Source organism: Arachis hypogaea, chromosome 19, assembly GCF_003086295.3.
Source record: "Arachis hypogaea cultivar Tifrunner chromosome 19, arahy.Tifrunner.gnm2.J5K5, whole genome shotgun sequence".
Taxonomy (NCBI): Eukaryota; Viridiplantae; Streptophyta; class Magnoliopsida; order Fabales; family Fabaceae; genus Arachis; species Arachis hypogaea.
This window is the reverse complement of record NC_092054.1, coordinates 40,091,203-40,105,004: the sequence shown is the minus strand read 5'-3', so window position 1 is coordinate 40,105,004 and position 13,802 is coordinate 40,091,203. Positions and strand designations below refer to the sequence as shown.

The following is a 13,802-nucleotide window of genomic DNA, read 5'->3' as shown; positions in this document are numbered from 1 at the left end:
TAAGTACCTTTTTCGTCCTTAATGTCTTGGGTGAAAATTAAAATTGTCCCCGACTTTTTTTCCTTATTAAAATCATCCTCAACATTACAAAACGTTATAAAATCATCCTTTTGTCCATAATAATTTTTGAAATGACATAAAAACCCTTTTCTATTATCACTAGCCACCCCCCCCCATTACCCCCACCCCCACCCCCCATTACCCCATCCCTTTTCACTTAAACAGAAAAATCAAAATGAAGAAAAGGAACAAAAGAGGGAAAAGAAAGAAAAGGAAAGGAAGAAGAGGGAGGTGACGGCAGGAAAGAGGGCGGCTGCCGCGTTGTGGCTGTAGGACTTGTCGCGATGGACTTGTCGTTCTTCATCTCTCTCTCTCTACTGGGGCTTGTCGCGCCGCCGTTGCTGGTGTTCCCCATAGCTGCCGTCGCCGGGGTTCAGCCGCTCCGTCGCTGCTAGACCAACCCTCTGCTGCTCCCCTCATCTTCTCTATACATCTGTGGGCTTTCTCTTTACCGTCGCGGGGCCTGGGCTCTGGTTCCTCTCCCGTCATGCTATGTTTTGCTGTACTACCATCGTTAAAGTTTCAACTGCTCCGTCGGCAAGGGTTTCGTTGCTCCCCATCATTGCTGTACACCTATTTTGTCACTGGCAAGGGTTTCGTTCTTCATTTTTTTTATGTTTTTTTAATTTTTGAAGAGCATAAACATCATTTCTTTCTTTCTAATTTTTTTAATTTCTGTTGTTGCTAATTTTGGATTTGAAATTGCAGTTGATGATTGCTGAATTATTGTTTAATTTAAAATTTTTGTTAAATTTATTTTGTTGATGATTACGGTTGATGATTTATGTCAAATTGCTGAATTGTTGCAAAAAAAAAAAAGAGGGTTTAAGTGGAAAGAAAAGGATTGGGGTAGTGGGTGGGTGGTAGTGATTTAGGATGATGAACTGGTAATAGAAAGAAAGGTGTGATGGTTATGATGCTAGTGGTGATGGTTATGATGGCAGTGGTGGTGGCCATAAGGAAAAGGAGAAAGAGATGCATAGCAATGGTGATGATGATGCAGAAGTTAGTGGTGAAGGTAGCAAGGATTTTTCAATTTTTGCTTAAGGGAAAAATTGTCTAAAAATTATTGTTTATAGACAAAAGGATGATTTTATAACATTTTGTAACGTTGAGAATGATTTTAATAAGAAAAATAGGTCGGAGACGATTTTGATTTTCACACAAGACGTTAAAGACGAAAAACATACTTAATCCAAAAAACTATTATCACTACAAAAGAAGTCACCATGAAAGAAGAGAAATAAACCACAAAAATTATTTTGATCTAGAGTAGAAAAACTAAAGGGGAGAAGATAGCGGAACTAGAGTTCTATGTTGAGGACTCTTGTTGAGATGGAAGCCGATGAAGTCAATGATATGATGAATAGCCTATCTTAGATCTTTCGCTGAGACTTTCTTGTGGGTAAGAGATTCGGCATTAAAGTTGCTGCTAGAGTTAAGCGCCATTGTCTAGAGGAGGAGGAGCTTATCAAACACCGTAACTTCCTCTGCACCACGGATATCACCACCATCAACACCTTTGACACTCTTTGGTAAGAAGGTAGTTTATTCCATTTTCACTTTCCAAATAAATATCAAGTTCTTAAACTCAATCCTTAATCATATAGCAACTATCTTTTTCTGTTATATATCATAATTATAATACTTATATGTATATGACGAGCGAATCTATGTAACACTAATCATTTTAAAAGGTTTAATAAATAATTACTGTTATATTATACTTTTCTATCGTTGACAGTATATACACGCATTTTATTTAAGTGATAATTTATTTAAGAATGGATGTTTATTAAATCTTATATGATGTAAAATCATAATTTAAAAGATTAATTAAAAAAATATATATTTAGAAGATATATTTCCTTCCTCGTTCTTGTCTTATCACGAATTTTTTATTTAAATAAATAAAATAAATGTAATAATTACCGAAATAAATAATTTAAAAAATATTTACCATTTTGCATTCCCAAGTCATATCTCGTTTACATACACGTTAGCTGCAACGTCGCTATCTCGTTTACACTGTAAACAAGATACATAGAAGACAATCGCAGCAGCTATAAAAAGATGTCTAACCCTTGGTATTCCTCACAAACTTTTTCTATCCTTATTGTGTCTCATATTTCTCACGAATACAAGGCATTAATGACCAGTAATAGTCCATACATAGTTGTGCTTGTTTATCCCAACTGTCGTATGAGAAATGGCGACAACAGAGTGACATTTGAGTGTGAGGATCCGATATTGTTTCGCACTCAGCGTGTGAAAACATTGTCGGATTTGAAGAGTTTGATATTGAACAAGCTCGATGGAACACAAGCGAGGAAAATCGGAAGGGTGACGTATAGGTTGCTGGCACCCATAGGTAACAGAGTCTTCCGGTTTCGACTATTCCGACTTCAAGGGGACGAGCATGTGCGACTGATGTTCGATATCCATGGGAGGATCATGGTGGAGCAGGTAATGGAGCTTTCTGCAGAGGTGGGACACAGTGGTGGTGGGAGTTCCGCACACTCAACCTATGTACAGGACGACCGACCTCTCGCACCACCGCCCATTCATGTCGCCATTCCAGTAGATGAGGCAGAGGAGAGCAAGGAGGAGTCGGACGAGGATTACATGGCGGACAGTGCGGACAGCGACTCGTCTGATAGTGGGGATGAGGATGAGTTTGTTCCGGAGACACTTGTCCAGACTGTGGTGCGCCATGTCCTGCCTCCACCTCACCCAATTCCGCCGCTATCGACAATGCCAGCTCACTATCACAGTCTGGATCTGGACGCCATGCATGAGAGGACTCCGTTTCCTGACACAGGTGAAGAGGATTACAACCTAGACGGCGGTGTAGAGTTTCAGGTCGGCCACAAGTTTAGAAGCCGAGAGGCAGTGCTTTAGGGTGTGAAAAACTACAGTATTCGCAGGAGTGCGGAGTACCAGGTGATCGAATCGGACCGGTTAAAGTACCATGTGCAGTGCCGTCAAGCTGAGAATGGGTGTCAATGGAGCTTCCGTGTAGCCCTTCGTCAGAACATCGGATACTGGTAAGCTTAAATTTAGTTGCGCTTTTCAATACTTCTATATGATATATTAAGTAGGTGTACGACATGAGTAAAGCAATACTGTTTTGTTGTGCTCAGGGAGGTTTGGAGGGTTGGTGGTGTGCACAGTTGTCTAGCACCCACCATGTCTCAAGACCATCGTCAATTAGACAGCAATCTGCAGGATCATCTTGCCGTTGATTCAGTCCAACCCCTCTGTAAGCATTCCGGTTTTGCTTGGATAATGAAATGGGCCTGAAGAGGAATTGTTGGGCCTCATTATTTTTTAGTTCTCTTGATTTGATCTTCAATTTTTCATATGGTATATTTAGTTTGGTTATTGAATATTAAATATATACAAAACCAATTTAGGTTGGTCGAATGGTCAACTCACTTATCTGCTTAAATAAGTATTGGGGATTCAAATTTCATCTTGTACACGCAACAATCTATTGGTCAACGGCAGACTCTTAAATAGAGTTTAGATTCACGACGAATTAGTTTTTATCTGGATAACTAAAAAAAATATTCAATTTAATTTTTGAGTTTTATAATCATAAATCAAGTTGACCATTTTGTCATCAATTTAGTTCATGTTTGAAAAGTTAACAATGGCAGCAATTTAACGGCTAACTCAAATGATACTTCCCATGGCAGAGGAAGCTTTTAGAGAGAAAAAACATTTAGTTTTGAGTTACAAAATATGTTGGATATTGTTTTCTATGTCTGTGTACAGGTATTAAAGACAGCTGCGTAGACTTACAGTTACAATTCGAATAAAAAGTATTTAACAAAGTCCTTCAATAGTGTTGCAATTGAAAAGCATATGAAAATCTACCAATGAATCATATTTTGTATAGTGTGTGGTTTAATGCCTCCAATGGTGAAGATGTTCGCCTGGTTCATCTTAACGAGACTAAATACACAAAATATTCTAATGAGAATAAATATCATACAGTCAAGGTAAAAAAAGAAAGTGTTTTATGCAATGCTAATATGAAGACAGTAAATTATTTATTTTCGCATTATTATTTTATGAGATTGCTACGTTGTGATTCAGAGTTCATAAGCTCAAAAGCTGCAGATCCTGTCCTTTCCGTCTATAACAAGTCATTAACAAAAGTACTAAACCAGAACTCTTAAGAACTAACATCTTTTCTGCTCAAATAATGTTACTGACAATAGTTAGACAAATTGTATTGGTTGGTACTTGGTAGTAACATGTTAGACCATGTTACACTTCGTGTGAAGGTCTAATTGTCAGGAACCTTGGTATCAAGAGACAAGATCTATAGAAAAGAACAAAGAAACAGAGAAAGAAGACCATGTTTTCAATGGGGAGCAAAACCAAAGATGATATACAATTCCCACTACACAAAGAAAATTAAAAAGGGAGAAGTAAATAACAGGCATCGCAAGTTAAATAGATGCAATGGATTTTACTAGGTTATAGCAGGGCAAGAAAAATGGTGCTTAAGTCAAGCAAATGAAAAAGAAGGCTAATAATGTAGCTTAAGCTTTTATTTGACTAAAACTGTGATTATATTGAAGGGTACAAGTGAAAGCCAAACCACATCTATCAGCTGGATATTGTTCCCCAAAGTGTTCAAGCAAGAACTTTCTCCTGCAAGTTGCAAGCACACAATAACGTTCAGCAGCGAGTAATGAATCCATAACATCTCTTTTTTGGGTTTCCTGGCAAATTGGAAGCCGGAATATAATGGTTATAACTTGTAATGTGAAATATGCATGAAGTGGCAACTTCAATGTACACTAAACCGTAGAATATTAGCTACTGTTCCTGATATGTAAACATACTGTTTTTAGGTCTCCGCAATAAAAGTCACCCTTCGCAAAGTCACTTCTTGTGTAGTAAAGCCAACAAACACAAGCTATACCATCTCTACCACAGCGCCCACTTTCCTGGTAGTAGCACTCAAGACTCTTAGGGTGTGTGTGGTTGGAGGAATTATAAATAATTCCTAGGAATTTTAAGATGGAAATATTATATTCCCATGTTTGGTTCAAAGTTTGAAAAGCTATTCCTAAACAAGTTTGATTCCAGGAAATCAAAATACCATCATTTCAATTCCCACTTTCTCTTTGGGTATCTTTGATTCCCATGGGAATGGAATCTTTTTTAATAAAGTAATACTTGAACCACACACACTCTTAGGGCAACCATAATGAATCATTTGTCTTATGTTAGGCTTATCTATGCCCATGACAAAAGCAATTGTAGCCACCATGATTTGCAGTTCATCCCTGACAAATAACCTAAAGAAATTTGCGAACAGTTTAGTTAGGCTTAAAAGCACACCAAAGCACACTAGCATATTCAACATAACAAAAAACACAAGGGAAGAAAAGAAGAAAATGGATATGGGAATTAGGAAGGAGCAAGCTCTGCACTCACAAGGACCATAAGGGAAATGATTCATTTGATATTCTGAAAGTACACAAGACAGAATATTAACCTATGAGACTCTTCACGAGATTTTTTATCCATTTGGCCATGGTACATTCCAGCCTCAATTCCTGCTTCCGCAAGTGACTTGGATATCTATGTAAAATAAGATCAAGCAAATATTAACAAAAGAAAAGGCCACAGTCAATCTGTTCGCATACATTTCAACTGGAAATTTCCCAAAGAAGAGTGCCAGTAAATAGATAAATCAGGGACACATCACTAGTTTTAGATTTTTTTTTAAAAAAAGGGAAACATGTTGTAGAACTACATATAAAGACGTGAAATTTTAGGCATTATGCCAGGCAAATATTTCACTTCAATAACTACGTACGTTTTCTTTTCCCCATATGAAAGAATCCATAGCGCTAGTGAACCAATTTTATAGTTATACAATTTTCTCTTATAATGTGATGGGTTGAAAGTTCACATATTTGTCTTTAATGATTAAAATATATGCCATCTGATCATATAGTACCCTGCAGAACTACTTTGAATTACTATGCCCAAAAGATAAAAATTCACAAGCGGCAAATTCAAGCAATTTGTCTCTCAGCTTATCAAATGTGTAAACTCTTCCAAGAAAAAGAACTAGAATATTGCTTTCAATACAAAAACAAAAGTAGCAATCAGATGAGTTTAAGGTTCAAATGAATAGTAGTTATATGACAGCATGCGAAATTCCCATCACATTTCAAGTATATTTACCTGCTCTACGTCCTTTATTGTTGTGCAGTAAATTATAGTTGAACCACTACAAACAACTTTTGAAATTTCTTGTACAAGTTCATCAACAAAAGATTGTCCACGGTTAAATGGCTTGACCCCATAGAAAAATTGGAGCGATCAAATGAACCAACCAAAACATATGGATTCTTCAACTTCAGGGAGTTGATAATGTCAAATCGAACCCTGGCAGTATATCATGTAAATGACCATGACTGTGATGTTTGTTTCATTTCACAAAATAAAGTTAAGCATATTATTAATGGAACTATAAAGTACAGCAGGTAACTAAAAGAGGCATCACATAAAAACACTGAACAAAGTTTAGAACGTAGAAAGACCAATAAAGAAATATTCAAAAGAGAGCTTAATAAAAGTAAAAAACCCAACAGACATAGTAAGATTCTGTGACGATGAAAGAGTTGGCAACAACTTGGGAGATTCACTATAAATGAGAGAGAGAGAGAGAGAGAGAGAGAGAGAGAGAGAGAGAGAGAGAGAGAGAGAGAGAGAGAGAGAGAGAGAGAGAGAGAGAGTAGTGTGAAATGTTCATTCTTAAGCACTAACTATTGAAACACTGAATCTGTGTTTATATACATAGAGGAGAAGCTTGTTCAGCAAGCTAGTGCAAAGGGTAGAAGAGTCTTACATGCCTAAGTTACTTAGGGGAATCTATCGTAGATGGCACTTGCTCTAGCTGCCTAACAGATCAGCTTAACTGTTTCTAACTCTTCTAGACTTTTACTCAGCTCACTCTATTATGCCCCCTGAAACTGGGCACTCTACTACTTTGGAGAACTGTTGCAAGTAATTTCTCTCTTAGGCTCAGAAACTTTGCTTTAGATACTGCTGGTTGTTCATCAGTGGGAATATAAACAATCAGTAGCCTTCCTTCCATGACCATTTCTCTCACAAAGAAGAGATTTAACTCCATGTGCTTTGTTCTGTTATGCAACACGGGATTGTGAGCTAGCATTATAGCACTAATGTTGTCACAATACAACAATGGCCTTAAGGTGGGAACCTTTAATTTAGTGAGCAAGGTTTGTATCCAGATGAGTTCTGCAGTAAGATCTACCATACTCCTGTATTTTGCCCCGGGTGTAGGTTGTTCTCTAGATAACCATGAAATGATATTAAGACCTAGATAGACACAGGAACCTGAAGTGGACCTTCTATCATCCATATCTGCAACTTAATCAGCATCCCAGTACCCTCTCAAATTCAAATTCAGTGGGTCTGAAGCTGGTCTGAGCGAAATTCCTAGCTCCTGAGTGCCAACAAGGTCCCTTAGAATCCTTTTCACAGCCTTCCAAAGACTCTCTTGAGGAGAGGATGTAAACTGACGAGCCTTGTAACAGTTGCATATTATAAAGCTCTTACATCTGATTTATAGAGAGTAGGATTATCCATAGTATCTGCCACTATTTGAGAGCAGAGACCATTAGAATGGAGAGAGCTCTGGTTTTGTCCATTTTTCTCTTTTGGAGGAGGTCTCAACATATTTATCCTGCGACAGACACAATAAACCATTTGGGCGCTTTTGCACTCATGTTAAGAAATAGTGCAAGTCCTCTAAATCATTGAGTGCAAATTTGCTATTAAGAGTGATGAGCTCTTGAATGTAGGAAGGAGAAGAGTCTGTGATGATTATATCATCCACGTACACAGGGATATAGTTAACATGAGATTGATGAGTCTTGATAAAGAGAGAGGTCACACTTGGCACTGCTAAACCCCAAGCTCTTGAGTGAGGCTTTAAGTGTTTCAAAACATGCTCATGGTGCTTGTTTTAAGCTCTACAACGATTTGTTCAGCTTAAACACTAGCCCAGACCCATCCAAGAACCATTCTGGTTGCTTCATGTACACTTCTTTAGTGAGCACACCATTTAGGAAGAAATTGTTCACATCTAACTGCCTCAGGACCCAACCATTTGTAAGGACAAGAGCTAGAACCACCCAAATAGTTGCAGGCTTCGCAATGTGTGAAAAAGTCTCTGAATGATCAAAGCCAACCTTTTCTAAGAAACCCTCGGCAGTAAGGCAAGCCTTTAACTTATTGATGCTGCCATCTAAGTTCTGTTTTACACAAAAGACCCACTTACAGCCAATGACAATGCGGGTTGGGGGAAGAGGAACCAAGTGGAAGTGCAAGAGAGGGATTGAAACTCTTCTGTCATTGGAGCAAACCACTGAGATGAGGCCAAGGCTTCACTTACTAACCTAGGTTCGAGGGAACTACGTGTGTGGCAGTGTGCATGAGTGTATGGGCCAGATCTTTTAGACTTTTACTCAGTTCACTCAAACTAGCAAAGGATGGTGATAAAGCTTCCAAGTCAAAGTAGAAAACCATAATAAAATTGTCGACAAAAAGCAGATGAAGAGGAAAATATGTAAAAGATAAAGGAGGTACAGAATGTGCATCAGGATCACTGTAAAATACAGCAATGATATGCTTCTTTTTGTTTCCTTTGATAGAAGAATTTCATTAAGACAAAGAAGAATAATACAAGATAACTAGTAATGGTATGCTTCACTATCAGCCAAACAAAAGGTACTTACTTTTCAATAGCTGTCGCAGTTAAGCCAACAAAAGGAACATCTAGTAGAACACCACGTAAATTGTGTAAGTTCTTGTATTCCACCCTAAAATCATGCCCCCATTCTGATATACAATGAGCTTCATCAACAGCAAAAAGGCTAATTCCTTCCTTCAGCAAGTTAGACCAGAAACTGCATAAAATGTGATGAAATATAACACGAAATCACAATTAGACAAAGCATAATATGCACGAAAGTTAATGATCTATGGCATAAAATATATCAAACAAGAAGAGAATTTTTGTCAAATAAAAGCATTATCATCTAAACAAAAAGAAATATACAAAAAGGATGCCACCATACAAGAAGCATTGGATTCATAACTCAACTCAAATGTTCAAGTCATAGTAAAAATATACAGCACACAAACACAGAGAAAGGAGCAGGATAAGCACAAATAGAAGTAGAAGACTTAATGAAAGAGGATACCCTCCAAGTCAAACAGTTTTAGGTCCAACTAATAAACTCCAAGCACTATTTTATCCCAAAAATAAAAAGAAAATGTATAAGTTATCTAGAGTCATTCGACACGAGAGCATCAATAGTTTGTTCACTCAAAATAAGGTAACGAACACAGCTTAAGATGATACATAGGTTTATCACAACACCTGGTAGGAACTGTGCAAGCCTTTTCCGGAGTCATGAACAAAATGTCAAATTGACCCTGCTCGGCTTTAATTTTCTCTGAACAGTGGAATCCTTCTGAGCACTTCCAAGATATTCAGCCTTGATGCCCCGCTGTTTTAAAGCCATTACATGTTTTCCTCATTTTTTATACATATTAGATCATCACTACTTGAACAACTAATAGCAAAGAAATGAGAAAAAAAAAAAAAAAAGATGCATTTGGACTAAAATCAACTCACCTGGTCTTGCATAAATGATATTAGAGGGCTAACAACTATCCCAGTCTTTCTAACAACCAAGGGTGGTGCCTGGTAACTGTTTGAAAAAGGTATAGTTTCTATCTCACTCTCCAATTTAGGTAACTAATAAATTCAAATAAGAGTGAAATATTAAGATAATGTTATTTACCACAAGGATTTCCCACTACCAGTAGCCATGACTACCAAGCAGTCCCTTTTCTCAATAATTTTCTGAATGGCATCTTTCTGATAAGGCCGAAAATCGGAAAACCCAAAATATTGCTGGAAATCCAATTTGAAACATGTCAAAACTCGGAAGCATTCAATGACCCCAAACAGTCAAATTTGATAACAACTTTTCCACAATGCACATTCCCCTTTTTTTTCCTTCTTTTTCTTTTATAAAACAGAAAAAATCAAATCCTTTTGTTCAATACCCACCAACAAAACTCAATCACCCTTCATTTCCCTTACAAATTTCAATAATCTATTCTCCAAAAACGAAAGAGAAAAAAAACATCTAGGGTATCAAAATTAACAAACTTTGTCCTACAACAACGAAAAAAGAATAAGAAATAAAAACAGTGTAGTTACTGCAATGCACAAGAAATTTTCTGAGTGACAGAAGAGAGTGCTTAGGGTACCTTGAGAACAGAGTGCATAGTGTCCATGGTGAAACTGCATGCGACCTCGAAGCTCTCAAGAAATGAGAGATTATTTGTTCCCGCCACTTCCACTACCACTAGTCCACTACCATTGTGCGGAAGTCTCTGAGCTTGGATAATGAAATGGGCTTGAAGAAGAATTGTTGGGCCTCATTATAGTCTTTATCTTGTCAGAATAAAAGATATCGCAGATAACCAAAAAAAATATTCAATTTAATTTTTGAGTTTTATAATCATAAATCAAGTTGACCATCTTGTCAGTTAACAATGGCAGTAATTTAACGGCTAACTCACATGATACTTCCCATGGCAGAGGAAGTTTTTAGAGAGAAAAAATATTTATTTTTGAGTTACAAAATATGTTGGATATTGTTTTCTATGTGTGTGTTCAGGTATTAAAGACAGCAGCGTGACTTACAATTCGAATAAAAAGTATTCAACAAAGTCCTTTAATAGTGTTGCAATTGAAAAGCATATTACCAATGAACCATATTTTGTATAATGTGTGGTGAGGTTTAATGCCTCCAATGGTGAAGATGTTCGCCTGGTTCATCTTAACAAGAGACTAAATACACAAAATATTCTAATGAGAATAAATATTATACAGCCAAGGTATAAAAAAAAAAAAAAAAAAAAAAAGAGAAAGTGTTTTATGCGATGTTAATATGAAGACAGTAAATTATTTATTTTTGCATTATTATTTTATGAAAAAACTGTGGTGGTTGTCATTATGTTGGGGGAATATATTTGGGTGGGTTGTAATGATATTAGTTCATGGTTTGAACATTGAATGAATAAAGAAATACATAAATTTTTTTAAAAAATATGGGTGATTTATTTTTTTTGCTATCATATGGGTGGTGTGAAAGAGTCGATATTTAAAAGTTTTTGAAAATAAGGTGATAATATAAAATAGTGAATTGGAACAAATTAGAAATTACATTCTGCAGTGGAGTGTTAGGAGAGAAAAGTTATGAAACTAAGAACTTGTAGAGTGAAAATGAAGAGGTAATAAATTAAAGGGTGGCAATGTGTAAAGTATATATGTGACATAAATAGTTTTGTCATAGATGGGTACTTAACAAATAATGTTAGAAATGCTACTATAAATTAAGTTTTAAATTGATTTTTAGATTTATACTCGAGTCTTATAGTAGTCCCTTAAATTAGTAGTTCTCTATATCTATCTCCGAAGTTGCACTCTGAAATTCAGATAGAATCGTCCTTCAAACAATTTCTATCAACTATGTACTGTCAAAAAACTGATGTGAATTTGATTTTGATACGCTGGTAAAGTAACGATTAACAGACGTGGAGGAGCTTTTTTTTTTCATGGCAATTTGGTCCTTAAACCAATTTTAAAAACCATAATCCCCAAATATGCTTAGAATTATGCATCTTCATCCATTAACGAGGGAAGATGTGGTAGTAAAAAGGCGGTACTTATGGTTGCTGTGGTGCATTTCAATCCAAACATTCTCAAGACTAATCGCAAGTCTAAGTACGGTTACCCTCTTTCTACCTACGATTCTAAGGATGATGGTGATTGGCTCTCCAATGTGAGTTTCTTTTATTCCTCCTTAGCTCAATTTTATAATTTTTATATTTACTTGTATCAGTTTAGTTTTCAATGTAAAAAAATATTAATTTTTTATTGTTCATTATTTAAGGTGTTAATGTGTTATTATGAGTAAATTTTGTTAGTAATTAATCTAATTTTTCATTGGTCATGCAAGATTTTTGTTATTCTTTTAGTTTATAGTTAATTATAGGGTTAAGTACTGAAATCGTCCCTAAGGTCGGGGGCGAAAATCAAAATCGTCCCCGACCTTTTTTTGTTATTAAAATCATCCCTAACGTTACAAAACGTTATAAAATCGTCCTTTTTTTATCTCAATTTTATTTTTTGACCAAATTACCCTTAACTATTAATAAAAAAATAAAAAATAAAAAATAAAAACAAAAACAAAAACAAAAAACTCCTCCCCCACCCCACCCCCACCTCCACCTCCACCTCCGATGTCTCTTCCCAATGAGAAAACCCAGCTTCTTCCTCTTCTTGTTCAACTTCAACACCGCCACCCTCCTCCGCCCTTCCCTCGCGCTCTCTTTCCTCTACTCCTCCGCCACCAGCAACTCCATTCTTGACCCCTTAACGCCTCTCACTTCTTCCACCCCTTCCTCCGCCACACTCACTGGCCTTGGATCTTGATATCCCATTCCTTCTGCTCTTTGCAAACTAACCCCTTCCTTCCCCTCTCCCACCCAAAAAACCCCAAGTCTTCTTTTCTCCTTCAGCAACAGCAACAACTAAATCTAGCAACAACAATTCTTTTTCTCTTCTTCACCAGCAACAACAACAAATCCAGCAAATTGAACAATAACAAATTCAGCAAAATAAATCACTAACAAATTTAAATTTGACAACAGTTCAACAATCATCAATTGCACTTCAAATCCAAAATCAACAACCACAGAAATTAAAAAGAATTAAAAAAATGATGTTCATGTTCTTAAATCTCAGCATGTCGAACACCGAAGCCGAGCATCGTAAAGAGGAGGGGAAGAAGCTAAACATAGAAGGAGAAGGAGAGGCAGTCAATCACAGAAGAAGAAGCAGCGCCGGCTTCCCTTCCCTCCCCCAAGATCCGCCGCAAAACTATTCACTATTGCATCTGTTGCTGCAAGGGATTCGTCGTCGTCGTTGTTGGGCCATCGCCGAACTGCTGCCACCGTTGAGTGCGCCGTGTCTGTTGCTGCAAGGGATTCGTCGTCGTCGTTGTTAGGCCATCGCCGAACTGCTGCCGCCGTTGAGTGCGCCGTGGCCGTGGTGGTCGCTGGAGGAAGAGAGAGCCAGAGGAGAAAGAGAGGAAGCAAGATCTGAGGAGAGAGAGAGAGAGAGAGCTCGGGAGCAGAGGAGAGAGAGGGGAAATCCGTGCTTAGCCACCGCCGCGCCTCTGCCGCCGAGAAATGCCGCTGGGAGGGTGAATGAGGGAGTGGGGTGAGGGAGTGAAGGAGGGGTAGGGGTGAGGGTTGAGGGGTGGGGGGTGAGGGAGTGGGCTGAGGGGGTTACGGGTGGGTGAGTGGGGGAGGGGGTGAGGGAGTGAGGGAGTTACGGAGGGGTGAGGGTTGAGTGTTGAGGGTGGGTGGTGGGGGAGGGGAGGGGGAGAGGGGGGTTGTTTTAATTTTTTAATATTATTTTTAATTATTTTTATTAATAATGAAGGGTAATATGGTAAAAAAATAAAATTGAAGTGAAAAATGATGATTTTATAACGTTTTGTAACGTTGAGGATGATTTTAATAACAAAAAAAGGTCGGGGATGATTTTGGTTTTCACCCCAGACCTTAGGGACGATTTCAGTACTTAA

At 37.5% G+C, this 13,802-nt stretch overlaps 1 protein-coding gene across 16 annotated transcripts; it reads right to left on the bottom strand.

The window, feature by feature from the left end:
- Nucleotides 1-4,416: 4,416 nt before the first annotated feature.
- LOC112779386 (uncharacterized) lies at nt 4,417-10,854 on the bottom strand. 16 transcript variants are annotated; one of them, XM_072227846.1, is made up of 9 exons: nt 10,411-10,854; nt 9,936-10,048; nt 9,767-9,842; nt 9,509-9,638; nt 8,862-9,032; nt 6,280-6,483; nt 5,582-5,667; nt 4,923-5,381; nt 4,417-4,799 (listed from the first exon to the last, which is right to left on the bottom strand). In XM_072227846.1, exons 4-6 carry the CDS (start codon nt 9,541-9,543, stop codon nt 6,312-6,314), a joined length of 378 nt encoding a protein of 125 aa, XP_072083947.1. In that variant the 5' UTR covers nt 9,544-9,638; nt 9,767-9,842; nt 9,936-10,048; nt 10,411-10,854; the 3' UTR covers nt 4,417-4,799; nt 4,923-5,381; nt 5,582-5,667; nt 6,280-6,311. The 16 variants fall into 11 exon arrangements, with proteins under 16 accessions (XP_072083947.1, XP_072083958.1, XP_072083957.1 ...); XM_072227847.1 differs by having other exon boundaries at nt 4,592-4,799; nt 5,521-5,667; XM_072227845.1 differs by having other exon boundaries at nt 4,417-5,381; nt 5,521-5,667.
- Nucleotides 10,855-13,802: the final 2,948 nt, after the last annotated feature.